Source organism: Aythya marila, assembly GCF_965140915.1.
Source record: "Aythya marila genome assembly, chromosome: Z".
Lineage (NCBI taxonomy): Eukaryota > Metazoa > Chordata > Aves > Anseriformes > Anatidae > Aythya > Aythya marila.
The window spans coordinates 54,249,690-54,277,497 of NC_139080.1; the positions used below are offsets into that span (position 1 = coordinate 54,249,690).

Genomic DNA, 27,808 nt, shown 5'->3' on the forward strand with positions numbered 1-27,808 from the left:
CAGCAGTGACTGAAAGACGATTTAGCATAAGGATTCTTTTAACACCCATTTCAAACACTCTGTCTGCAAAATTACATGTATGAGTCCATACAGAGCCAGCAAGATCTAGAATTGCATGGATGCAGCATCAGTCAAAGTAATAACTGAGGTTGGAGTTCCGATAAGCTCAATGATAGCTCTTAGTGTATTTAGGCATTAAAGTGAAATTACCCTAGTTTTCAACGTGGAATGTAGTTTCTCTCATTAAGGCTCAGATGAAAGGTTATTACCAATGATTTCCTGCTTTCCTTACTTGCCTTCCAGGCAGTAAAGACTGCATCTGTAAAGACTAATCGGCACATCTCTTCTGGGCACTTTGGCCACATTAGAAGTCATTGAGCAGCATCTTAGCAGTAGTAATCAACACACCGGTTTACTTCACTTCTCTGATGTGCCTATCTGTATTTTTGATGCAATTCAGCACTGATAGATGACCATGACATCCTTCACTACATAAAGAAACTCTTTAGGCTAACCACCATAACCACTGCAGTCTCAGAAGCAAATCAAGTTTCCTACTACTGAACAGCACTTTTACAAAATACACAGTGGTATACTTGCCAACACGTAAAAAAGTATTTATCACAAATACCTTCACTACCTTATTTATAACACTACAACTGACAAAAGAATACTCTGCTATAAATTTCTCTTTCTTGTCCAGTAAAGAAAACATTAACTCCTTTAGTTCATGCAGTTCTATGATTACAAGGTACAAATTTTGATGAAATTCTATCATCTTTGTAACCCATACAGAAGCAGTCTAGTGTACTTCAGGACACACAGGGTAGGAAAGGTATAGGAAAGGGAACCCAGTATCAAAAACATCTAGAAGTTTCAATCTTCTAGATTTAAAGAAAAGTGGGACATTCAAGTGGAGTTCCATGACATAAAGCAAACTTTACTGCTTTGTGTCTCTGAGGAAAAATTAGATGATATTTTTCAATGCAAAATGGCAAAACCTATTCTACCCTTATTTTATTTACTTTTAACTGATTTTTACAACTTTGAATATGTTTGTGAAAACATATTCAGTGAAAAGCTGAACTTCTGCACACTGTGGGTACTCCAGCATACCTCCTGAATAGCTGTCATGACAACATGTTGAACCGACTCTTCCATCATCATTATGGTCTGAATGTACTCTGGAAAAAAAAAAAGAGCATTCTGGAATGTTACACACAAAACATGAGGTCAGAAGCTGTATCCTTCCCACAAACTGACTAGGTATCACAGATGACATAGAAATGCATAACTGCCAATTAAGTCCCACCTCAAAAAAATACACAAGACTTTATCACAAAATCTGATCAGATGTAAATCCAGGTGCACTGGAACACTGCAACACTGAAAAAAAGTAAATGATTATCATCTTTTTTTTTCCTTCTTGCAACTCTTTAAAGATGTAAATTCTGAAATTTACGTATAAATTCTACCTATACTCTTTTTTTTTTTTTTTTTTAAACTTTGTTACCAAACTATTCAGGCTACACAAGTACACAGTCCAAGGAGAGACTCTTCTTTTCTGTGAATTTAAGATTCATGTACTTTCTACAACATCCTCATTTCAAGTCATTTCCATACCTGTTCTTAGTTTCCGTTTTAATTTTTACGCTATATCACAACTAAATTCCCTCCACTTTACCCTCGCTCACCTGTACCTCCACGTGAGCTACTCTGTAAGTATTTTTGCAAAAAGAGACAATGGTTAGAATGACAAACTCTGATGTTTAGACAAAGTGAGGGATTTGTAATTTGCCCAGTATCGTATGGTGTCCAGTCAGGGATGATCACCTTTACATGCCACCTACATCCTTTGCCAAAGAGGAAGATGTTGGGGATCAGTCACCTCAAACTGATTAATCGTGTAATGCCAAATTTCATTCAAAACACATAACTAGACTGCTCAGATATTTTGATTATTTATGCTCTTACTCTATCAGTCTGAACATTAAAAGAAATACTGGAATAAGATATACTTCTCACTTGAAGATGCCAAATTATCACCAAAAGGAAGAAAGAATCTTACATAAGACAGAAAAGACAGACGGTCTAATAAAGGAGTTATTTATGCACTTGTGGAAGAAAATCACCTCTACTTTAATTAATAGGTTAGCCAGACTGTCTCCTGATCAAGGAAAGTATAAAAGCAATTTCATAGTAAGAGATAAAAGTAATTTAGACACCTGAGAAAACTAGAACAGGTCAATTAGTTTAAAAAGCTAAGATGCAATATGCAAGAGGAAGACAAAAGGTCTGAAAGATTAGCTGCCATTTTGCCAGAAAGAAAACTGCAACAAGTGAGATCACAAAGAGACAGATCTTCAATGCAACTTCAACGTAAATAAATAAACATCATTTTATTTATCCACCTGTGTATTTATTAACTATGTTTCTATGTTCCCTGCTTTATGTATTAAGAATAAATTGTGGTTGCTTTGTTATCATAACATGGCTTGAAATAAGTGTAATTTAAGGTAATTGGCTAACAATAAGACACACAGCAACACCCAAGGATATGGGTGGTTTAGAGCAAGAGATCTGGGACACTAACTAGTGTCTCCACTGTCCACTACATCCTCTGCAGCATCTGCAGGAAAAATGAAAGGGTCCCTATTTTAACTGTGCATGTCAGATAGACAGTTGATACCACAGGAGTCAAGAGAATCAGAATTGTCTTTCAGTGACTGCTGATATGGGATTCGATTGCCTAACGAGGGCCCTAAGTGCCATTTTGGATGTCCTTGGTGCTTAGTCTTCAGCACCTGCTGAGAAGGCCATGGTCACCAGCAGTCATTACTCCTATTTGCCAATCTCATCAAAAACTCTTAGAAACTACAGCATCCCAGATCACATGAAACATATCTCAAAACAGCTTCCAGTCATAGCGATTGCTCTCTGTCATGCAATAAGAAGGTGACCGGAATGCATTCCTAAAACCATTTGTATTTTTTGATCCCTAACTACCCAGAGCTACCTCATAAATGGTGAAAGCATGGGCCCCAGAATTTTCCTTTTTGGAATTCCCTTTTAGCTCAGCAAACAAAAATTGAAACTACGTATGTTGATAGCAAAACCAGTTCCACAATTCAAGAGTGCAAAACTAGGGAAACAGTAGTTCTTATCTGTAGGACAAAATAACGTTATCACTTATAAAAACGATACTTACTTGTCTCTAATGGCAACCTGAGAAATATCATTTTCCCCTAAGTGATTACACAGTAAGCTGGATTTTCATTCACTGTCTTGAAGCATACATGCTTTCAAAATGAAATACCTTGCTTCTGTTCACAATTCACAGCGCATCCCAAAATAAGCTGAAGCATTCTTCCAAGTTCTGCAGCATCAGCGTGCTCTCCAATCAGGTTAACATCAGGAAGCGTGAAGTCATTAATCTGTTGTCCCAGAATCTGCATAAAGACCCAGTCCATACATGTCTGTATCACTACGCATACACAGGTCCACAAATTTCGACAGACAAACATGATCTGAAGTCAACAAGTGCTCACTTTTCACTTTAGTACGGTTTTCAATCCAACTTTAAAGCAAACAAAAATGTCTAACACCATTTTATATACAGACCTCCAAGAGGTAAGTCATCCATATTCTTTGGTACAACTAGTATTTGGTGAAACACAAACCCGTCCCAATAAGTAAGAAGCTAGTCATTTCAAACTTAGTTTAGTAAGATTTTTTTCCAGATAAGAAAGGTAACAAAGGCAGGCTCAAACATGATCAACAGCATGCGAGTAACTTTTTTTTTCAACAAAGCTTTCCATTAAAAAAGTCTAATACCTAAAAACATTTTAGCTAGCATAAAATATTATGTACAGGTCTTGTATTTCATACCACTGGAAAGGCAGAAATTAAGATATTTCACTTTTACAAAACATGTGTCTAGCACTGATGGATGACAAATGTAAGACTGTAAAACACTTGATCACTTGACCTCACACTTCCAGAAAATTCAAGCATATTTAGCAATTCCCAGAGCTAAAAAAAAATAGTTTAATGGAATAGAATTTAAGGTAGTAGTACAATATATAATTAAGCAGCCCACACACAGAAATAAAAAAAATACTGAAAAACAGAAAAAAGAAAACATGTGACTTATAATTAATGTAATCTGATTTATAATTAAGAAGGATTTACATTAATGATTGTCAGTAGAAGAAATTAAACAATTCTCTTAGATTGTTCTCCAAGAACTTTCAGGGGGTTGAAAATATGAATATGAAATGTGGAATTAAACACATCTCTGACACATTAATTGCAGATAAAAAGAAACTGTCATCTCTTAAGCAGAGTGCAATAAAGAAACAATGACTACCAAGGGGATCAGTCATTTGTTTGCCGAATGCTCCTTTTGATTTAATACCCGAGAAAAACAGAAAAGCAAGTAAAGGTATTTACAAAAAACATGCAACAGATATATATGAAGACCACACAGAAATCAAGCCATTAAAAAGTTTCCCAGGGCTAGGGAGTTGTGGTTGGGTTTGTTCTTATTTTGTATTTTTGGGGGTCCTTTTTTTCTGGGTTTCTTTGTGTGTGTGGTTGTTTTATTATTATTAACAACCTCCTCAAAGAGTGAGAACCAATGCAACTGAAATCTTGTATACTGTAAAGAACTCTGATATAATCTTGTATGAAAAGACTTCCTTTAGGTCCTTCTGGTGAGAAAACAATTCTATGAATGCATTAAGCACAACAGAAAATATTACCATTGTATATGGACTGTGATAACACAGTAAAACACAATATTCTTTAAATGATATAAGTCTGATAATGTGTTTACATATTGGCCTGTATTTCTGCAATTTCTTTCAAATTCAGTGCCAGATTAATATTAATAATAGTATAACTGCTTTATACTTAAGGACAGTATAATTTCTGTTGAGAAAAAGCTGAAGAGGTGTATCAGCAGACATTATAAAGGAACCAAGCAAGTAAAGATGAAAATAGAGAATTCTGCAATAAACATGAGATACAATTATAATGCAATAAGAAAAACAATGAAATAAACATAAAAATGAATTCTGGAATAAATATCATGAGATGAAAATGGGCATTTTTCCTTTTTTTTCCCAAATAAATATAAAAATACTGTAAAAATACTGTAAAAAATTGTTTTACAAAAGGAATAGAAGCTTAAATTCTAGAGCAGCAGAGTTCTGCAGCAAAATTACTGGGGCATCAGAAAGCATGCAAGCTATAAATAAGTACTTTTAACTTCTTGTTCTTCCTTTCTATAACTGACAAAGACAGCAATTTATGATAGCTATTGAAAGACTGTCCTACTGGATATGGTATGAATATTTAATTTTTTTTAAATCAGAAAAATTAGCTGAAAATCTTTGAAGTATCATTATGCTAATTCAGTAAAATTCTTTGCAATATAGATGTGAATATAGAAGACGACTGCTAGGAGGGGGAAATCAGGCTCAAGAGAAACATAACCAGGATTCATAGTAGAATCCAAATAATCCCCAATATCATTACAAGCATCGCATCAGCAGAAAAAGAAAAGAAACCAAACCAAATAAAGTTAAACGTATAAATTTGCGTACTTAATCAGGTCAAAACCTGCAGGCTTATCGAAGCAGTAAAGTTTTCACACTAGAAACTTAATCATCATAAATTCCAACTATCCAAAAAGAAGCTGGCATTGCTTTTGTCATAGTGATATTAATTTTCTGTAACATATTTATTTATTTCCAAAAATGGTCTGATATGAACCAGCTTTCTTTCTGAAGGACTGTATGGACCTGTGCTGTAGCACTTCTTGAAGAATTGCAGCTCATGGGAAGCATGTGCTGGAGCAGTTTGTGAGACTGTGCATGCCAGACCCAAGATGATGCAGAGGAAGGAGGAAGGAGGAGGAAGGAGTAGCAGAAACAAATCCTCATGCACTGACCACAACCTCCATCCCCTCCCTGTGCCACTTGGGGAAGATGACAGACAAGCTGAATCTGAAGTTGAGCCCAGGAAGACGGGAGGGTGTAAGGAAGTTGGTTTTAGTTTCTTTTTAATTCTCACTGCTCTGCTCTGTTATTACTGGTAATAAATTAGATTAATTTTAGCTAAATAGAGCCTGTTTTGATTGTGATTATAATTGGTGAATGATCTCTCCTTATCTCAATCTATATTTTTTCATTGTATTTTCTCTGCCGTCCTGCTGAAGAGAAAGAGTGAGCGAGCAGCCTGATGGCCAACCAAGGTCACCATCAATTTTCAAAATTAATTTCAGCTTGGACATCTGGCCACTTACTGAATCTGAACTTCTGAGCATAACATTTTTATTCAGAAAATGTTTCTTTTTAAAAACTTACATTTATTAACAAATACCTTTCTCAAAGAAGTATTTCCAAGAAGCTAATACTTCGTTTGTTTTTTGAGGGACAAGCAATGTCCAGAACGTACAAGTTATGGATTTTGTGCTGCAGTCTGTACTAGTCAATTTGCTTCAAAACATCACTGAAGCTAAAAGCAAATTTCAACAGAAAATTCACCACTGAAAAATACTATTTTGTTTCTTCTCCAGAGTGGTTACTTTCTAAGTTTCATAACAGAGAACACCATGTGCAGACTAGCATCCCAGGATTAAAGCGATTGATTAAAAACATGTAATGTAAGGAGATGATAGAAATTCTCTTTCCTTACTCTCTTCAAAGAAAAGGGGGGAAAAAAAAAGATGCAGTTTTTAGTTGGAACAGAAGAGAAATGCTGAACAGAGGTACTGTTTAAGGCCATCACCAGAACATAGTCAGCAAAGACATCTGCTTGTATGACAGGATTTGCATGTCATATTCCTCTAAAAGCTCTTAGAGTGTTTGATAATGCAGGTAAGAAGTTTTAGAGCAGGCTAACACCAGAAAACAGGTCATGAAACACCCTGAGTCAAACATTTTTGAAGAAAATTCAGAAGTCAATGAATCAGTAGAATATAACTTCCATTAAATAGGTTAACTAAGATATTTACAAAAAGAACATAAATGTAGATTACTTTAAAATATTCATACCTCATGGTTGTAATCCAGTATCCCTTTTAAGATTTTCTTCAGGTTGCTTACCTATTTGACAAGAAGAGGAAGGAAATACAATAAATGCAAAGAATAAATTTCAAAAACATGATCATAAAGCAGGCAATCACAGAAGAATCACATTAAAGAATCATACAGTTGCATCAATTTGCATGATGAGAATTTCTGTTTAAATAGTTTAAATTAGAATTATGGAAAGTATACAACAGTACCTTGTGATCAGACTGCTAGACCTGATCTCATGTCTTTATGAATTCACATAACCCATTTAAGTTTATGAAGATCAGCACATGTTCTCAGATGGCCTCTAGATCAGACTCTAAAGCATCAAGTTTATCTTAGTGTGTGTGTATATATACATTATATATATATATATATATATATATATATATATATATATATTTAGGAATTTTAGTGTATATATATTATATATATGTATATATATGTGTTTTTATCTGTAAGTCGAAACATTCTTTTTCTTCCTTCTTGTCATAAAGTATGCTAGTGATTTACAGTTTGTAGAAGTAAACCTTTTCTTCCAAACCAAAACCAGCTACTGCTTGATATCATCCTTTATACCAAACCTATTTAAGGCTAACTTATTAGCATTCTCACTAATTAATCCTCCTGTTTTTCCATTTTTGTTTGATCCCCCCCTAACCCAGTTCTTCACAATCAAATGTCTGTTTTACAGTGTCAAGGCAAAATTTGCATTTCTTAGCAATGCCTTCCGTGCCAAACAAAGATAGTTTTTGTTCCACTTTTATAATCAATGACATCAGCTACGCGTCTCCTGCTGTACAGGATCTGTACCACAGCTCTTCAGCTCCCTTTCTGGCAAAACAAAACAACAACAAAAAACACAAACCATACTACCCACGACTTAGAACAAGTCTCTAAGATAGAAACTGTGCAAAAAATAAATAAAATGGCCAATGGATCTCATAGGTGACGCTTAGAAAAGACATCTTTTTTGAAAATAACTGTGACGGATTCCCACCAACTGATATAGAATCCCAACAATCTACATAAGCAAGAAATTTAGATAACAGAAGCAGTGCGTTTGTCTCCTATGACAGGAAGTCCATAAACGGGTTCTATAAAGACTAAGCAGAAATGAGAGGATGGTTAGAGAACTGAGTAATCACTTCCCAGTTCTATTCGTCTTATCTTAGACACAAGTAGGGTAAGAATTAGGATTCAAACTAGGATTTGTAAACTGATGTTGCTGACAATAGTAGCCAAAGTGGCAAATCATGACACTATAATGGAGGGAGGGGAAAAAAAAAAAAAATCAAAACAAAACTCTCAAATCCCAGCCGCCTTAAAACTGCCAGTTACGTATGTACATGTATTTTTTTATTATTCTGAAAATATCCAATAAGGAACTTCTGGCAGTGGACAGAATCTACCTACCTTCCAAAAGGCCTAAGAAAACATTGCAGAAAGCAGTTTGGAGGCATGATTGAAGCCCAATGACAGACTCAACACTCCAACAGTCAGCAGACAAAATGAAGTGATGAAAGAAAAATGCAGTTCTTTTTCTGGAGGAAACTCAACAAAGGAACAGGCTACAGATGTTAACACTTAATGCATCTCTAAAATCTACAATAACATCCTAGCTGTCCGCCCAAAAGCAATCACCACCATCTTTCAAGGGCTATGAATGATCATAACCGAAGTCTGCAACAGATTTAAGATTTTAAAGGAATATAAATCATTTGATTTTTATATCAAATCACCATAACAAATACTGCACTGATTGGAATGTAATTTTCATAATTGATTCATTAAAATCTTCCAGCTTGTAATTTACCTGCATCTGCTGCAGAAACCCAAGGGCCATGCTGTAGAATTTAAGTCCAGTTTACCGATGAGAACATTGTGAGGAACCTTGAACTTGAACATAATCCCAGAAATGAGAAACAAAATAGAATGTACTAGCCTAGAAAATACCTGTTTTTTCCCCTTTCCTTGTGAGCATTGTTTGAATTAAAATCCCTTAAAAACAAAGAGTTATCTTCCTCCACGTAACTTTCATAGAACTTAGAGCTGAGATGCTGGAACAAAATCAGTATTGATCAAAATCTGTCAAGAAAAATACCATATAGGACAGCATCTTCAGAAAAAGAAAACAGCAAATAAACTGAAATAATCTTGTCTTTGAGGTCCTACTTTTTTTTTTTTTTTTTTTTTTTAATCAACCATTGTCAATCAGCAGTACTGGGATAACTTGCCTTCAGGAGTTAACTGCACCATCTTTGTATTCAGAGCACAATCAGACAATTATAAAGCTAAAGCAGCATATTTATAGACTGCCTTAAACTTAACAACGACCTTCACTATTACTAGGGGAGTTCTCTTTCACTAGTGTGCAGTGAATACACTTAGATGGTTCTACTGCCAGTGGCAGAGAATCATCATGGGAAATTACCACAAATGTTGTCTGTTTTGAGATTCAGCTCAGAGGACCCATTACCATTTTCCAGGTCATAGCATAAACTCTTACAAGGAAACTTCAAATAGAGATGAATGAAAATGAACAACAGATGTAACAGAGAAAAGCACAGGAAATTGTTAAAGACAACTGATTACATATAGAATTCTAAACCACAGCAGGTGATGGTTTATCAGATGTTTTTGTCTTTTTCTTAAGCACATGGAAAAAAAAAACAACACTACAACCAGTTCACAAAGACCATTAAGTCATGCAATGGCAGAACACAACAGATACAATTTCCAATGTGGATCATGACTAGAAAGTGCTCTATAATCCTTTGGAGATAAGCCCATGAGCACATGGGATCCCTATTTGGTTGTACCAGCAACCTGACCTCTTCCTTTTCTATACAGAGCACATATACTACCCTCCCAACCCCTTTCATAATCCTTTCTGCACATCCATAACCACTTGGAAAAGACATGAAACCTACTAAAAAAATAGTAACAACTACACTTTATTACACTGCTAAAGCACTTACAACTCACAATTGATTGTTTCTAGATGAATCTCTATTCATTTTCAACATCATCTCAATTCATTTTCAGTATCTTTTCCATCCATCATTCCCCTTCTTCAGAGTTGCGGTGAACGGAGTTAAATCCAGTTGGAGGCCAGTCACTAGTGGCATCCCCCAGGGCTCGGTACTGGGGTCATTTCTTTTCAATATCTTTATCAATGATGTGGATGAGGGGATCAAGTGCACCCTCAGTAAGTTTGCACCAAGTTAGACATGAGTTTTGATCTGCTTGAGGGTAGGAAGGCTCTGCAGGAGGATCTGGATAGGCTGGACCGATGGGCTGAGGCCAACTGCATGAAGCTCAACAAGGCCAAGTGCCGGGTCCTGCACCTGGGGCGCAATAACCCCAAGCAGAGCTACAGGCTGGGAGAGGAATGGTTGGAAAGCTGCCAGGCAGAGAAGGACCTGGGAGTGATGGTGGATAGTCGGCTGAATATGAGCCAGCAGTGTGCTCAGGTGGCCAAGAAGGCCAACGGCATCCTGGCTTGTATCAGGAACAGTGTGACCAGCAGGGCTAGGGAGGTGATCGTCCCCCTGTACTCAGCTCTGGTGAGGCCGCACCTCGAGTACTGTGTTCAGTTTTGGGCCCCTTGCTACAAGAAGGACATGGAGGTGCTTGAGTGGGTGCAGAGAAGGGCGACGAAGCTGGTGAGGGGCCTGGAGAACAAGTCCTACGAGGAGCGGCTGAGGGAGCTGGGGGTGTTTCATGTGGAGAAAAGGCTCAGGGGAGACCTTATTGCTCTCTACAATTACCTTAAAGGATGTTGTATCAACATTGGGATCTGGCTCTTCTCCCAAGCACCAAGTGACAAGGGTAAATGGCCTCAAATTGCACCAGAGGATGTTTAGGTTGGATATTAGGAGAAATTTCTTCACTGAAAGAAATTTCTTTACTGAAAGGGCTGTGTGGCATTGGGATAGGCTGCCCAGGGAGGTGGTTGAGGCAGCATCCCTGGAGGTCTTCAGGAAACATGTAGATGTAGATCTTAGTAGCATGGTTTAGTAGTGGACTTGGCAGTACAAGGTTAAATGTTTGTCTAGATGATATTAAAGGTCTTTTCTGTAACGATATTATTAAAGGTCTTTTCGATATTGATATAATGATTCTATATTTCTATACTGATTCTAAGATTCTACATAGTTAGCACACACTATGTAATTAGACTGACCCTTACTCTAGAGCATTAACCTGATAAACGGACTAGAATGAAAGCAGACATGATTTGGCTTGGGTTATTGAAGACAACACATGATCTGGCACAGTAAACCTTAATGCAGGGGGGGGGGGTTGGGGCTGCTCTGAATTTTTTTCTCACCCGTCATATGAAATCTCTATTTTTATTTAATTGCAGCTCAAACACCAATTCCATATTGAGGGTCTGTAAGAATAGTTTGTCTAGATTGCTCTCTTTATGAATATACCAGAGCAACAAAAGGAAAGCCTAATGTAATGGACAGCAGAAATGCTCTTCAGCTTGTGGTGACTGACAAAAAGGGACCAGGGGTTATGTAACCACTTGTTCACTCTAACATTTTGACAGCCAGTCAAATGGCTGTCAAACAGACACTTCTCATTTTTCCATTTACCCTTTTATCATATGCATGATTGAAATCCTGCTTGTACTGAATACCCTGTGTAAATTAACTTATCCTTGTACATTTCAGGTACTCAGCTGTCTAAACGGGAACCCCAGTGTTGAAATGTTATTCTACAGTATCTTTCCTGGGTAATTATGCATAGACCTATTTCCCTTCCTACAGGTTATAATTAACAACCTTATAACCTCTGGAAGTGTTGCTAGGACAGGCTTGCAGTGATGAGAAAACTCTTACTCATTCAGCTTCAGGTATATGACTAATTTAAGTGCAGCCAAGAAGAGTACACAAATTAAAAAAAAAAAAAAAAAAAGACTGTGTATGCGTAGTTCCCATTACATTAGGTTTCTGCTCTGAACTGCATTCTGTCTCTTCACTATTATAAATGGGGCCTAGAGAGAGGCTGTACTACTAGCTTTGGAGTTATCCCCCTCCAACCTGTCTTCTGCAAAAAGAAATACCAGGAAGAACACATACAGACACATCCTCAAGTTAAATGGAAAAAAAAAAAAATCATTAAAAGGTGGCTCTGAACAAACAGTATTCCCGCATTAAACTTATATTCAGAGACATTGCTGACTTAGGAACTAAGGATATACAAAAGAAAAGAATTAAATGTATCAGCTGCTAAGTATCTTTTTTGACAGAAATACATGCTGGCTAATAAAAATGCCTGATCTCCACTTTTTGCTTGTAGAAGAACATTCACAAGATAGGCTTCTATCTTTATCAGGAAAAAAAAAAAAAAAAAAAAAAAAACAACCCTCAAACTCTAAAAGGTTTTTCTTTAATAAGTGTTCCCTTCTCTGCAAAGAATATCAAAGTAGCAGAAGGATGATGCCATACACAGAAAACTAGGTTCCTAAGTCAACCCAGCCTGTACTGGAATAAATCAGTGTGAGCATAACTGTACTACTGCTAGAGTCAAAATTAATCCTCACGAAGAACGTTTGTTCACTTGGATTACAACACTAAATAGTCTGTACTCTAATTTCATTAATTAGTCCACCCTGCAATATTCCATCAAACAGAAAGCATTCAAACAGTACTTGTTGGAGAAAATCTAGTGGCACATGCTGTTTAAATGTGCTATTCAGGAATGGAACAAACACAGCTTGCTCTTACACACACGGATAAAATAAATGATGTGTGTAGCAAGTGATTAACTGCTTAAGCTTTTGGTACTGATATTCCTGGACTACTCAATATGGAACTATTCTTGTTTCTTGATTAGGGAATTTCATTCCTGCAATATTTTGGCAATAATCTTATTTTCCACACCATTTTCCAGTTTCAGTGAAGGCTCTTTTGCCTTCAGAATGTCATCTTCTTCAGCATGAAACACTAGTGTGTACACAGTTTAAACCCCAACAATTTTTAAGTGTTCATTTTTATATCAGGAAATAGATGTCTGTGCTTTTATATTTTTTCTCAAACCATAACATATAATTGCTGTTAGGCCAGGAGTGAGAAATGGTGGGTTTTGTTGCACAACAGAAAAAACTGACTGTGAAGCATGCTGATATATGCTGTGCCCCAGAAATTTTAACTCCAAGTAAGTAACAAAATGTTTCTGTATTAAACACAGTAGGCAAACAGATCTGGTCTGTTTTAATAAACAGAATGCTAGCTGACCACTTCCTACTCTGCAAGTCCCCAGAGCTCTAACATTTCCCTTTTTCTATCCTGTTCATTGCTCAATCTCTAATGTCAGACAACCTGCCCCAAAACCAAGAGTATAACAACACCCGTGTGAATTTTTACTTTCGTTTTAAACTGGTACAGCAATGGGAAAAATACTTTTAATAAGATAGTATTTCTGCAGGTATCAAAAGTAAACTAAGTTTCATGAACTGCTACACAAGAAAATTAATGAAAGCTCAGCCATATATTCTTGTTTATATACCACAGAGGACAGTATCCAATGATGCAGTGCATCATTTTCTGAATAACTCTCTCAATAGTGGTTAGGAGGGCCTGATACATCTCTCTGAACCACTGTTTCACAAAGAATTACAGGCACATTACGTTTTCTTTGTTTTAAACCTACTTCCCCTATTAGACTTGTTTCTTTATGTGCTTCATAATACAGAGAGCTTGCACAAGTAGTGACTATTGTACTACACGATATTGGAGGTAAAGAGCAACCATGTTTAGCAACAAGAATTTTCTTCAGCTCATTATTATGACTTGTGAGGTACCAAACTAACCTAATTATAGTTTCTCATGGTGCTTCTTAAAATATTAAGGGAAATCATATTAAGGAGACACACATGACTATGTTGCCTACATTTATAATCCAGTGACAAACCAAAATAAGTGCACAGATTGAAAACGCTCCTATGAGCAAGACTATGAATAACTGATTGATGGATGAACAGTTGAACAACTAAACTACTAATGGCGTTTATGTACACAAGAAGAACAGCTGGAGCTGGCATAGTAGAAGGTTACTTTCATGGTTAAAGAGTAGGAGTAAAAATACCACATTTGTGACTTTTAAAGGAAGGGGCATACAAAAACATACACCAAAAGCTGTAATATGCACTTGTTTTTAAACAAGAACAAAACACCAGTCTTTAGTTCTTATTTACATGAAAATGTGAAAAATAAAAAGGAATGACATCAGCGAGAAATTGAAATTTGAGTTGATGTTTTTCCAGACTTCAATCACATAATGAAGTTACTAGATTGCTCAGTCTTTCTGTTTTATTCACACCTGTTAAGCCTTAGAATTTGCCACACTGGCAGGAGACAGGAAAAAAAAATATTCCTCAAGCTCCATACGACTTACAGAAGTTGCTGCTCCATTTTTAATTAATTAAAATGCTTTTATAATAAGCAGTTGTCAGACTGTTGTTCTTATAATTTAACAACCAAGACTTCAATATTCCTTAGGAAAAAAGCCACAATATTATTTTAAGGAAAAAAGAAACCTTGCATCTGGCTGTTCATTTGCAATTTCATAAGCTTCTTTGAAAAAAAAAAAAAAAAATTAAATTAACTGCTCTACTACCAGCAGGTTTTTTTTTATTTTTATTTTTTAGGAACCGTATCTTTTCTTTACCAGCCGATTGATATATCCTCAACAATGTTCCCACATTTTGCTGGTAAGACTATTAGACAAGCTGTTCTAGACAGTTCAGACTTGTACATACCGTGCTGACAGATCTGCTGACAACATATGTAACATCAACACGCTCTGTCCTTGCCTCAGGTAGCCCTTGACTGTGCCTACCCCCTCTTCAGTCAGCAACATTGATACGATGGTATACACTAGAGTTTTTCCATAGTTGTAGCCCTTCCACAGGTGTTTAGAAAAGTTTTTGGGAGCCAGAACAGAATGTGTTTATGGAATATTATCTAATGAAAATCATCAGAAAGAAACCAGGCTGGAAACAGCAATTCAGAAAGGTACATGTATCATTCTCTGGTCAGAAACTACCCTAGTATCTGCATATGAAATTGTGTTCTTCAGGTTTTACAAACCAAAATGCTCCGTGGCTGCACCAGCATAAATTCTATTGCCTTTAAGATCTGCAGAGAAAGTACTAGAATACCAAGTGACATAAATGACCCAGCAAATAGGCTGTGGTTAAAAACATGCTGAGTACAAACAACACAGAAAAAACATCACTTCCTCTCCTAAAACTCACTAGCTGTGCAGAGCTGGCAAAGTAAAATGAAACAACATTTTACCATTTTTATTTAAATAAACTGGCTATTAGTCTGCTATTATTACACAGTTGTTTGTTGGAGGTTTTTTTTTCTCTGTATGAAAGCATAATTTCACACTTTGCATTAAAAACAAAAGATGTCTTATTCACATTTCTTTGTTTTTCAAATGGTAGTTTAAGCATGATGTTTATTTTAATATTTTTCTTTTAAATTGTTGAAACCCATTTAAAACTCAAAATGGGTTTTCTTCGCTAAACAATGCAGGACTATAATAACAAAAAACAAGCAAGTGTAATTAAAAACTGTCTTGAATTCAACTTAGTGCACTATAAAGCAAGGTCTTAATCTAGAAATATGCTAATATTTAAATGCAACATTGTATTAAGAACAGAAACACAGGTCTGCAGAGAAGCAAATAAGTCCAATACCTTTAGCCTCCAATTATCTCCTACTTCTGTTTTGATCCTGTTTAGCCAGTTTTCATCAAAGTAAGCTGGATCTCTGAAATAGAAAAGAAAAAAAAAAAAGAGCATTCGTTAAAAACTGATTCCAGAAACTAAGATATGTTAGTGTGATTAAGCCCCTATCTCTAGCTGAGGCTGCTTAAATGACTACATCTTTGTTCTATATTTGGCCAGTACACAGTAGTTCAGAATCCCATTACTACCCACTTCTTTAAGCCCTTGCACCCTGTTCACAGCACAGCTTCATTTGTGTGCCATGAGTAGCTAATACTTTTGAAGAAGCTGCTGTACTTGGAACGTATTTTGTCAGTTTTCCTTCCTCTATAAATTCTTGTAAGTTATCAGCTGTTGCTGGAGCAGTATGTTTGCATTACTTGAAAGTGTTACAAAAGCTTATTACTTTTTCACATGTTGTGGACTCATACTGCTATACACTGATTGCAAATATTCCCCTACTAAATGGGAAGCTTGAGACTGAAAAACATATATTATCTCTATATAATGAGAACGATCAAAAAGCCTAAATGCAGCTAAGTGTTTTCTACTGAGAACACAATTAATTATTATAACACTATCAGGTTAGTGATAACTAAATATTATAACACTATCAGGTTCTGCAAATCTCTTTTCACAGTAATCTTTGACACATCTTTTTGTGAACACCCTTCCTTAACGTTTTTTCCTATCTTCTGCACTATTGACAAGGCAATCAAGGTAAGGACAGAATAAAAACACCAACTTTTTGTACAGTATGCCTTTATTTCCCTAAAATTCTTCTCTCCTTTTTTTCCTCACAGGCACCTTCCTTTGGTTGTTTGTTAAACACAACTCATAAGACTCTCCTGCCATCAGTTCTTTGATCACCTAAAAGCTAATGTTTTCTACTATATACTTAAGTAAAATCTCTCCTCTACCATACAGAACTTCAATGGTATCCTCAGAAGTAGAGAGGGAATGCACTGTAACTAGTCAGTTTTAAAGGAAAATGACAACACAATATAAGGAAAGGCCCATATTTCAGATGAAACAAAAGTTAATATAGTCAGGGAAGAAAAACTTTTTATAAACATAAGGCTCTTGAGTCAGCGTGGTAGGCCCCGTTAGAGTTTCACAGGAAGTACTCTAATTTCTAGAAGTATACTGCTGCATTTGCTATCATGTACTATTAGATTTACTGCTGTATCCTTTGAAGATTGTAGAGTTGTGAACTGAACCCTTCCTTTTCGGAAAAAAAAAAGAAAAAAAAAGAAAAAAAAAAGGAGGTAAGATTGCATGAAATCTTTTGGGAAAAGCTAAAAGAAATCATGAATATTTCTGGAGATTAACATGGTATCTCTGCAGTCATATATGTTGCAAGCTGGCAACTGTATCAGTACTTATAGTAGGGCATATTCTTTGTACCCACATGTTTTCCTGATGCATTATCCCTCCTGTATTCCATTTCCCCCACGATATCTTCCCCACAATGTTCCAATGCCTGCAAGCAACCCATGATGTAACACACAGGAGGGGAGAGAGATCATAAACAGCAACATTTCTCTGGTGAAACATTTTAACTGTTATTTTTACACATTCTGTTACAGACACTGGCGAAGATTATGGCATATTTCTTTTCCTCTGACATGGCATCCGCAAACATATAGCTGGAAGAACAGCTTTAATTACTAGTTAAGCTGATGACTCCAAATTGCTCCCATTCAAAAACAGCGCAGTTCTAGCACAGATGACAAAATCTTGAAGCGTGAAACAGAAAAAGCAACATCTTATCCAGAGTTTTAACTGGTTTTGAAATGGACTTTTTCTAAATAGCTGTCAAATGGCTTCTGCTCTCAGAGGCAGGTAAATCTGAGCCAGAAATTGATTCCAGAACATACAAGATCAACTACAGATGAAAAGTTCACATTCAGTTTTTATATTAAATAACTGTCTCTCCTTGCAGAAGGTCTTGGTATGCCTAACTTCCAACCAATCTGAACAAAATCATCTGGAGAACAGTGAAAAAAACCCCACCTGTTAGTTGGAAACAAGGAGACCCACTTGAACTGCTTCTGTTTGAAGTCTGGAGTTGAGAAAGCAGCCTGGTATCTATCTTCTGGATGGGGCACTCTGCCAAACACAAGTGAGCCTTGCTCACGGGCTTGTGTCACCAAGACTGGTGTCTCACAGACTTGCTCACCAAGTGTTTACCCAGCTCTGTGAGAAAGCAGGTAGAACTAGTTATCTGTGCCTCCCCAGCAAAAAAAAAAAAAAAAAAAAAAAAAAAATCAGGACTTTCTTAAGGACCGTATCTTAATTTAAAGATTGCAGTTGGTCATGAACATCTTCAGCTACTTCAAGGCTGCAGTGTCATCAATGTAACAACTCTTGATTTACCATTTTGATTGTAAATAACTAAGCATAAGGAACTGTCCACAAGCAGAAGTCTGGACCGACTGGCAGGCTAATGCTGCATATCCCATTTCAACAATAAGGGCATCAACTGAGGAAGAAATAGAAGATTTCAGGTTTAGCTCCAAGTAATTCCACTCTGGATGCTTGTACTCCGATAGCACATAAAAAACTTTTCTCAGGTACTACTGCATTCACTGTAACACATGGAACAGAAAATGCCCCCTCACTTTCTTGATAGAAGTCCTGGGCTACGTGCACCTTTATACAGATCATCAGACAAACAAAGAAAATTGCTGAAAATTAAACCTAAACTAAGTATGGCACTCATTTCCACAGACTTCACTGTTTTTTTTCTTTTAAGTATACAAGTATCACCGAAGTATCCAGGGTCCAGCACCCAGTAAGCCAGCCACTCTACATGTACATCATTAACACACAGCAGTGGTTAGAACAGTAGCAACAGCTCTCTTTAGGGCATCTCAGTGTGTTTACACAATAACTAGTAGAATGTTGCAAAAAACATTTTGCCAGCAATGTAAGCAGAAAAGCAACAAGGTGGGCATCAACACCAAGCAAATCTAGAATGATCACCCTTTTCCTCATGTAAAAGTCACCTCAGAATCATTCCTAATGCACTGGGTTAATTTAATTTCTGTTCTCAAAATCCTTACGAAGGTTCAGAATTTACATTAACAGTAATGGTTTCTCTCCATATTGAGCCAATGGGATGATTCATCTCAAATCAAAAGCTTTCCACCAGAATTTCTAGAAATACATTTGAAAAGAGCTTCCAGACCCTCCTCCAAAAGCTGTACTAGTTCATTCACAGCCCTTGCTGCAGACAAGTTTCCCTCTACTACATTTTTGGGAATCACGACTCAACCACATTCTCAGAGCTCTCGAACTCCCTTTGTCCATGTCACTAGGAAAGATGCTGTCATCTCTTGGAGTAATGTTTGAAAAAGCATCACCCAAGCAAATATGAAAAATGTGTGGTTGAGAGCGGAACAGCTGTGGTTACAAAACCTTCCACTTCATTTTGAAGAAGTACTGCACTAAACAAGGTCAGCAGAAAACTGACTGGAGCATAATCAATACTTTGAGATGACTTGCTTGAACTCAGCATTCTGAAGTGATGAAGTTCCTCAGCCTATATTCAAAGTTGGGGAATCTCTTGCACTTGATAACTTTCAAGGTTATAAAAGCATCTGCGTATCAGTTGATTGCTGCCTAGTCTCTGAATAGCACTGCAGGTAATTGGGACTTTTCTTTGGAGCACAAGATACTTATCCTGTTGTCAATGGTGTATCACTTCATGTGATGTTGCTTTCAGCAGCTCTCATTTATACCACATCCATCTTATTTTGTATGCAAATTTTCCTTTATTTAAGCAATCATCTCTCCAAATCATAGATGCCAAGAGACAGAAATATTCTTCTGAAGAAAAGAAAACCAACCCACTGAACATGTAGTATAACACATGATTATTACTCATTTTAACAGTGGTACAGTAAGCTGCTTTAGGAGATGTCTGTTTACAAAGAGATCTCTCCACTAGGGAGACATAAAAGCATGGCTCTTGCTTTCTGCATGTGTCAAAACATACACAGCATGCTGCAATGTATAATATTATAAATGAATAATTCATTAAGGGGGGCACAATGCTCAGATGGCAAATGAAAACAAATACCATCTTCCATATCTACCAAGGCCCAAATGACTGAAAAAGAAAGAACTAAAAGAAGAGGAACACCTGGTACTGAACAGTCTCCAGAGAGAGATGAAAGGAAAATTTTAAACTGTAGTATAAAACAGAGAAATATGCTTTTGCTTTTCTGGGGATACCAGTGGACAGTAAGAAACAGATGAGCAATATTAGTGGTAAATGCAAAAATCCACCCAAAAAAGATGCAATCTGGAAGCCAGCTATGGCACTTCTATCTGCTTGGAACAGCATAAGCAACATGGTTTTAGCCAGACAGCCTACTCAGACAACTTGAACACCCACTTCTGCTTCTAATCTTTACTTACCTTATCTTACTGTACAATTTGAATCAGAGGGAACAGTAACTTTCCTATCTGAACTCAAATAAACAGTAAATATTAAGGAATAATACAATAAATATAGGCTAAACCATAGGCTGAATGTATTTCTTAGAAGAAAGTTATTAGCACTGGAGAACTCCATTCAATTACACTTTAACCTGAAATTCAACGATAAAGGCTTTATGATAAAAAGAATTATGTCTTTCACTGTTTTGTTGTGCTTTTTAAACCACAACCTGTTTATTAAAACCCAAATCTGTAAGTAAAATGCTTGCTCTTGCTCACATAATTCAAATTTCTGCCATATGTTATCACACGCTACATTTCTGAAAAGCTTCTGAAGGTGTAATTGCCTCTCTGTATCCTTTTCTTCTCACAGCGTCTTCCAGCAGTTTTATTACAAAAAAAAAAAAAAAAAAAAAATCTGCTATGTATGTTGGCATTTCTGCTCAACAGTCCTTACTTCCAAACATGGGATACCACTTTCAGCATAAAAATATTAAGAAAAACTTACTTCAAAATGGAAGGAACTGCTGGCTTCTTCTAAAGAAATGACACAAGGTATGGGTAGTTTATTATTATTATTAATATTATTCCCTGAAACTCTTCCTTATCATAAACTAGTGACTTTATTTTGTCATGTTTTCACTACTGCCTGCCACGACAAGTTCCAATGGAAACTTCCCATGAAGGTAGAGGTTGAAAAATATAAAGAATAGTGAGTTTAGACCCTCAAACTTTAGAACTTTTTTTTGAAAAGAAAAGCTATCCTTACTCTCCTATGGAAATATAACCACAGGACTGGACAAGAACATCATCCCTCAATTTTTGTCAATGTTCTGCCTCATTCAGTTTGTGTTCTTCACCACCTGCATCATCTTCATTCCCTGAGAACTTTGGGGAGGTATTCTCACTGGGTGCGTTAATCTGCTATTTCAATCACTTTTCAAACATTAATTTTTGGATACATCAGCACATTTCCTATAAAACTTGCCAAAATTCTCTCCCCTTTATGTGTACACATTACTGGAGAACCCTAAAGGTGGTGGAAGGTGGGGAGCAGCTATGCTGAAAAACACCTGAATTTCATGGATCATGCTGCACAGAAGCACCAGCTTATTCTTCTCAATGGAATAAGGATAATGTAGTTTAAGACATTTTTTCTCTCCAGTCTAGGCAGTAAATTTGTCTTTTGACCATTAACTAGTCCTGTACACGTTGCCCACAAAGCAGCACCAGAGGGATGTGATAAGCACTAATTAGCAGGTGCAACCCCCTGCTGCAATGGATGGAGGCCCTCCCCACCTCCTGACTGACCTGTCATCTAATGCAGGTCACTCCAATCACACGAATAATAAAGTGTCTACAGAGAATAATTACAGTGAAAGCACTCAAACTTGTTCTTGGGAATCAGCTTGACTGTCTGCCAATGTGAAGTGCCTAATACATGCAGCATTGAAAACAAATAGGAGGAAACAGGAAAATTACAAGGCCACAGTCTCATTGGGATCATGGGGACACAGTAGGGTAGCTCACACTACTAGACTGCTGCCATGGATAGAAACAGGCTCGTTAGGAAGAACAGGTTTGGAAGGCAAGGAGGGGGGGATGCCTTTAATGTGACAGAGCAGCAGGAATGCATGTGCTCTGCTTTGGGATGGATGATGAGCCAGCTGAAAGCTTATGGGTTAGCATGACCAGGCAGACAACCATAGGTGATGTTGCTATACGTGCCTGCTACAGACCATCTGATCAGGACACTTTGATCATAGACAAGCTAACAAAGCATGGGATAGGTAAGTGGCAAGTCAGGTGGGCTGCAAAGTGGCTGAACAGCCAGCCTTTAATGGTTATAAGCATGAATCCCTGTTGGAGGCCATTCCACTAGCAGCACACGCAAGGGTCAGCCCTGTCTAACATCTTTAATAGGGACCTAGATGATGGAACAGCGTGCAAGTTTTCAGATAACACAAGACTGGAAGGACTGTTTGGAAGGAGTGGGGGGATTTAGCCCAATGATCTGCCTTTGCATGGTGACTAGCTATGACATTGGTCAGCAGTGGTGAGCAACTGCATTGTGCATTTGTTTCTTCTCTTTGTTGTTATTGCTTTTTTCTTTCCCACCTTTTCCTTCTCTCCTTTTTTGTTCTCTTTCTTAATAAACTGTCCTTATCTCAACCCACAAGTTCTTGCACGTTTCAATCCTCTCCCCTATTCACACTGGGTGAGGGTGGAGGGGTGAGCAAACAGCTCTGTGGCGTTCAGCTGCCTGCCAGGCTAAACCACAGTGTGAGGCCACATCCGAAACCTTGTTTCTGGGCTCACCAGTAAGAGACAGGGACACAGAGGAAAGCTCAGCAAAGAGCCATTAAGATGATTAAAGGACTGAAGCATCCGTCATGGGAGGTGAAGCTGAGTGAGCTGGATCTGTTTAGCCTCAAGAAAAGAACGGTCAATGGAATCTCATCAATCCTGTATATAAATACTTGATGTGAGGGTATAAAGAAGGAACCTGAACCTTCTCAGTGGCATCCAGCAAACAGACAAGAGGCAGTGAAAGACAGTAATTCCTATTTAAAAGGAGCTTTTTTTTATTTTGTTGCTATTGTTACTGTTCTCACTGTGAGGACAACTGGACACTTACACAGGTTGCACAGGGAACCTGTGGAGACTCCATCCTTCAGCACACTCAAATCCCTAACTAGACACAGTCCTGGGCAGCCTCCTCTGGCAGATGCTACTTCAAGAAGCAGGGCTGGTCCAGGCACTGCAGAGATGCCTTCCAACTTTGCCTGTTCCAGACTCTTTGATGTAACCCAAGGGGGGCTCTCATCTGTCCTCCTGAACAACCACGACTCAGATTGAGGCTCTGCTTCCCAAGACATAGACAAACCTCACTTGCTGATTGGAAGCAGAGAATAATTGTTTCCTCTGTTTGCTCCCACAAAGCCTTCACTTTTTTTTTTCTTTTCCCCATAATTAAATTATCCTTAACTCATAAACCTTTTTTTTTCTCCATAATATTTTCTCCTACCCTCCCTCTTTGAGGAGGGGGGGGGAGTGAGAGAATGGTTGTGGTGGAGTTTATTTGTCCATTTGACTGAAACCACCACAGCATCTTAACATTTGAAGGAAATAAAATGTATCTTTTTGAAAGACAAAAAAAAGTCTGTAGGACTGACATACTCAATTTGGACTATTGTCTTTGGTAAGTGCTGCTAAAGCTTCTGATCAGCAATAAAAAGTTGTGTTTCTGTGAAAATAAGTAAATCTGGATATAGATTGCTACGCTTTAGATTCTTACCTGTAGTCCCCCAACACATCCTACATTACACCAAGATGCTGAACTAACACTTTTTATCCTCTGTGACCTTACAGTTCAAGAAAACAAAACCATTATCTAGTGCAACGACTATTATTTTTTCCACTTACTCCTGAGAATACAGAATCTCTGCAAACAACCAAATTGACAGTTTTATTCAGTTTATCACTGAAGTTTTACTGCTTGACACTGACTCTAACATTACCAGTACACTGCTTTTCAAGCAAGGATTAGAGTCAATACATTACCTTGCACTGCTTCCAACTTTTACAAAAACAAGTGTTTTGAACTTGCAAGCTTACCTTTAACCCAATTTACTTTCCAGTAAGATTAGAATTGAATAAATACCTTCCTCAAAGAAAACTTAATGTATTTTCCTTTGCCCTTAAGATAGTTATTTGAAAACTAACAAAAAAAGCATATTAGACATATTCCAGGTTAAATTACTATCTAAAAATAGGAATAGACAGGTCCTTATGAAATACCAGCCATGTTTGAACTAAAATACATTCATACCAGTTAAAGTTATGTAGAAAATAAAACCGTGTGTATTTAAATAATTAGATAAATTATTTCTTACATTTTCTGAAGAACCTGCGCCATCACAACCCCATTCGTTAAATCTTCCACAGTCTGGCATGGTGCCTCGACATTGAACGTCTGGATCTGAGGGAGAACAAAAAAAGTTATGTTCTTTCACTTCAATGTCAAGGAATTTTTAAAACTAATAAAAAAAAAAGCTACCGAAGAGCAAACAGGCAGAGTAAACTCAAGACATTTGGTGTATATATTAAAGAGTGTGAAACTTTAGGTTTAATCACAATTAAAGAAATGAACTACTGACATGGCTTAGCATCTTTGTTTTTGTAAGCACAAATGCTGTAAATGTTGCTTGACAACAGGACAGTCCCCAAAAGGCATTTTTCCCACAGCATTTTACTTGGACTGTCCCCCCTTTAAGTCCTTCTGGAGCATATATTCAAGTACTTCCTCCCAATGAACATACATAAGAATCTCATATTTTAAAAGTAACCCTAATTACACGAAATTCTCCCAGGTTCTCCACAACCACAAGACCAAATTCAGACAGACACACATACTCCAAACTTAACTGCTCCTAATATCAGATAAAGGAGCAAAGCACAATGCTGCCAAGCCCTGGCAGGTCCATAGAGTACTAGCATTCTAATTATTTCAGTGCACTTAATTAACACAGTGACAGGCATTATAGTCCATATCATGAGAAGCCTCTGATCTTCAGATGGAAGCAATGATACAGAAGTGCTGTTATTCAGAAGCATAAAAGGGGAATGGCAAGGCCATTATGACCGAGCTGTTTGATGACAGAATTACTTACGCCTAAAGATGAGCTAGTTCATAACAAATTGCCCCTACAGACTGTGCACTGAATACACTTACTGAGACAAATCTAATTTTGTAAGGATGCTGTGTATTATTCTAGAAGTAAGGAATTATGCAGGAGCAAGAGCAATCTCTTAACAAAAAAACCCACTCATAGATACACTTAATTTCTGTATGGTTTCTATTCTTCTGCTCCATTTACATGCATATAGCCTACAGGCTATCTGCAAACCCTCCCCCCACCACAGCAGCAAAAAGTGTACAAAAATGCCAGGGAAAGCTCTTTTCTCCCTTTCTCCATTGATGTGGAAAAGACATCGCTTCAGCACAGTCTTTTCAACTGGTCTAAGTTACCTGATCATTTACTTTACATGAACGTTAATTTTTGGGGATGCAGATGGATTTTCTGGAAATGGTTTTGGTGACATGACATTTTGAGAATATCTGCTTAGTGCTCTGCTTTTATTCTCCTTCCAGGGAAGCCTGGGCTTCTTTGTAGGAAGCACTACTTGCATGTGTCAGAGATAAGAAAGCCTACAAGACAGCTTGCAACTTCAGGCTACATAAGCATTAGGTATACCAACCATTTTTTCCTGAACACGTTGTACAACCTTCCCACTTCAGTGGTACTTGAAATGCTAATGTTGGTACAAGCCATTTCCCAATAAATGCCCTCTGAATACATGTCTTACAATACACTGCAATTCACATTACAAGAAATAATGTATGACCTTTTTTTTTTTTTTTTTTGTGGAGAAAGCTCTCAAAAATCAAAAGCACAATATCCAGATTCTCATAACATAAAATAAGCATTTTATCAACATTGCCATTTAAAATTAATTTGGAGAAGGAGCCCCTCAGTGTGTGTTCCTTTCTTCCCTTTGCTCAGGAAGGAAAAAAACCCCAACATTTCATTAGGGAAAAAGCAGCAATCATGTCCATCAATGGCCAAAAACAGTGAACTTTTGGAACATGTTCAGTGACCAGGCTAAGCAGCTACCTGTGAAAAGTCATGAATGATGCACATGGTCCAAAAGGACAAGAACAAAATCTACAGTATGGCATCCAAAACAGACTAAGTCAATTTTTATGTAGCTTGGTTTGAGGTACACATTTTGTCACTTCTCCTCCAGAGAATCCAGAAGCCCTAATAGACGAACCAGACACGAGGCAAAAATCATGGTGGGTGGGTTGGAAAAAAAAAAAGGCAACATGAAAAACACCACACAATAGGATATAAAATCAAACTGCTATTTTGCCAAAAACTTCAGCTTACCTATAGTCTCTGAATTATGTCAACACTATCAAAGCAACACAGAGCCAATTCTGTGCCCAAATCCACAAATAATTTAAAATAGGAAATGACACTTTTGCTCCAGTGAAGGAGGTTGTAATGACTGTGTGGATGATTATACTTGACGCAGTTCAAGATGCTATAAGGGAAAAAATTTCAAGCATAAACATGTAAACTTGTTCCAAGTTTTCTATACTATTCCTTTAAATTACCAAAATTTCAATCCTTAGTCTGCTGCACAATTGCCAAATGAAAAATTAACCTAAGAAGTTTACTGCTTTTTTTTTTTTTTTTTTTGAAACTAGACAAAGTAAAACACTATTTTCAAATAAGAAATACTGACATTAAGGTGGTCAGTACTTTACAAGTACTGCAAATGAATTTAGTTTCTTGAAATTAATTTTGCATCTTGACATATGAAATACCTCCTTGACTAAATAAGGAGTGTAGGTAAGAGATGGTACCACACTGAGCCAAGAAGGGAGGTTGCCAAGCCTATTTCTAAGAGACAGAACAACAAGGTGCATAATCTCTGCAGTTTTGTAACTAGTTTTATCATCATACTTTATAAGTAAGAAAAGGTCAAAACTGTCAGTGAGGAGCAGAACGGCTCAGATTTCCAGTCCGAACTCTTTATTCCACGCTCACACATGCATGACTGGAACTGAGGACGATAATGCTTTTTTATTAGATGACACAGAAGAGAAAGCAAATTTGAAAATAATTTCCAAACTTAGTTCTTCACATACATTTTAATTTTGTATTTTGCTTGCATAGGAAAGGAATACACTGCATAATATTTCCACTCAGGTGTCAAATTTATACTACAAAGCCTGTATTTGGCTCTAAAAAGCCCTATATCTTTTTCATATCCTTCAGATACATGAAAGGAACGTATTTTCTTCCCTCCAAAACTACACAAAATTTAAACACTTGTGTCAAATTTAAACTCCTAGTCCTTTCTCAGATCGTTCTGCAAAAAGCTGAGGCACTCTTAAGAAGCAGCAGAATCCATTTTCCAGAAGGGAGAAGAATGACAAGAATGCGGCAATGCTGAAGCGGAGTCCAACTGCAGAGAGAGAGAGAACCAAGTAATTTTTTGTGTGCCTCTAAAGAGCTATTCAGCAATGGATGTTGACGCACTGCCCTTCCTGTGCATTGTAATGTGCTTCCCCTGGAAGACTTCTCTCTCAGCCTGCTGGAACTGTTCCTTCTTCTCGAGTGTTTGCAATACTGCCCTCATTTCTTACTCCCCAAAGCTCTAAATTCATTCCCACTCCCTATTACAATCCTTTTTTTTTTCCCCTCGCACATCTTGTACCACTATTAAGGAACCTTGACAAACTAGATGAACTAACTGCCAAGACAGATAGGGGGAAAACAAACAAACAAACAAAAAAAATAAATACAAATGAACAAAACCAACCAAACAGAAAAACACCACTTGTATCACAGCTGCTGCCCCAGCAAGGCCTTCACATTTTCCATAAGCCTTTTCTCTTGTTACATGGTAGTTGTTTTATTTCCTTGGTAAAAATATTAAACCAGGGCAC

At 37.2% G+C, this 27,808-nt stretch overlaps 1 protein-coding gene across 4 annotated transcripts in view; it reads right to left on the bottom strand.

Annotated features, from left to right (window-relative positions):
• The window catches only part of HOOK3 (hook microtubule tethering protein 3), a 95,591-nt gene that overhangs the window by 56,352 nt on the left and 11,431 nt on the right, over positions 1–27,808 (bottom strand). For all 4 annotated transcript variants that reach the window (XM_082782703.1, XM_082782704.1, XM_082782701.1 and 1 more), the window contains exons 2-6: positions 24,180–24,265; positions 15,805–15,877; positions 7,062–7,112; positions 3,317–3,449; positions 1,117–1,184 (exon numbers count right to left, since the gene is read on the bottom strand). In XM_082782703.1, coding sequence (XP_082638829.1) covers positions 1,117–1,184; positions 3,317–3,449; positions 7,062–7,112; positions 15,805–15,877; positions 24,180–24,265 — 411 coding nt within the window. The remainder of the gene's footprint in view (positions 1–1,116; positions 1,185–3,316; positions 3,450–7,061; positions 7,113–15,804; positions 15,878–24,179; positions 24,266–27,808) is intronic.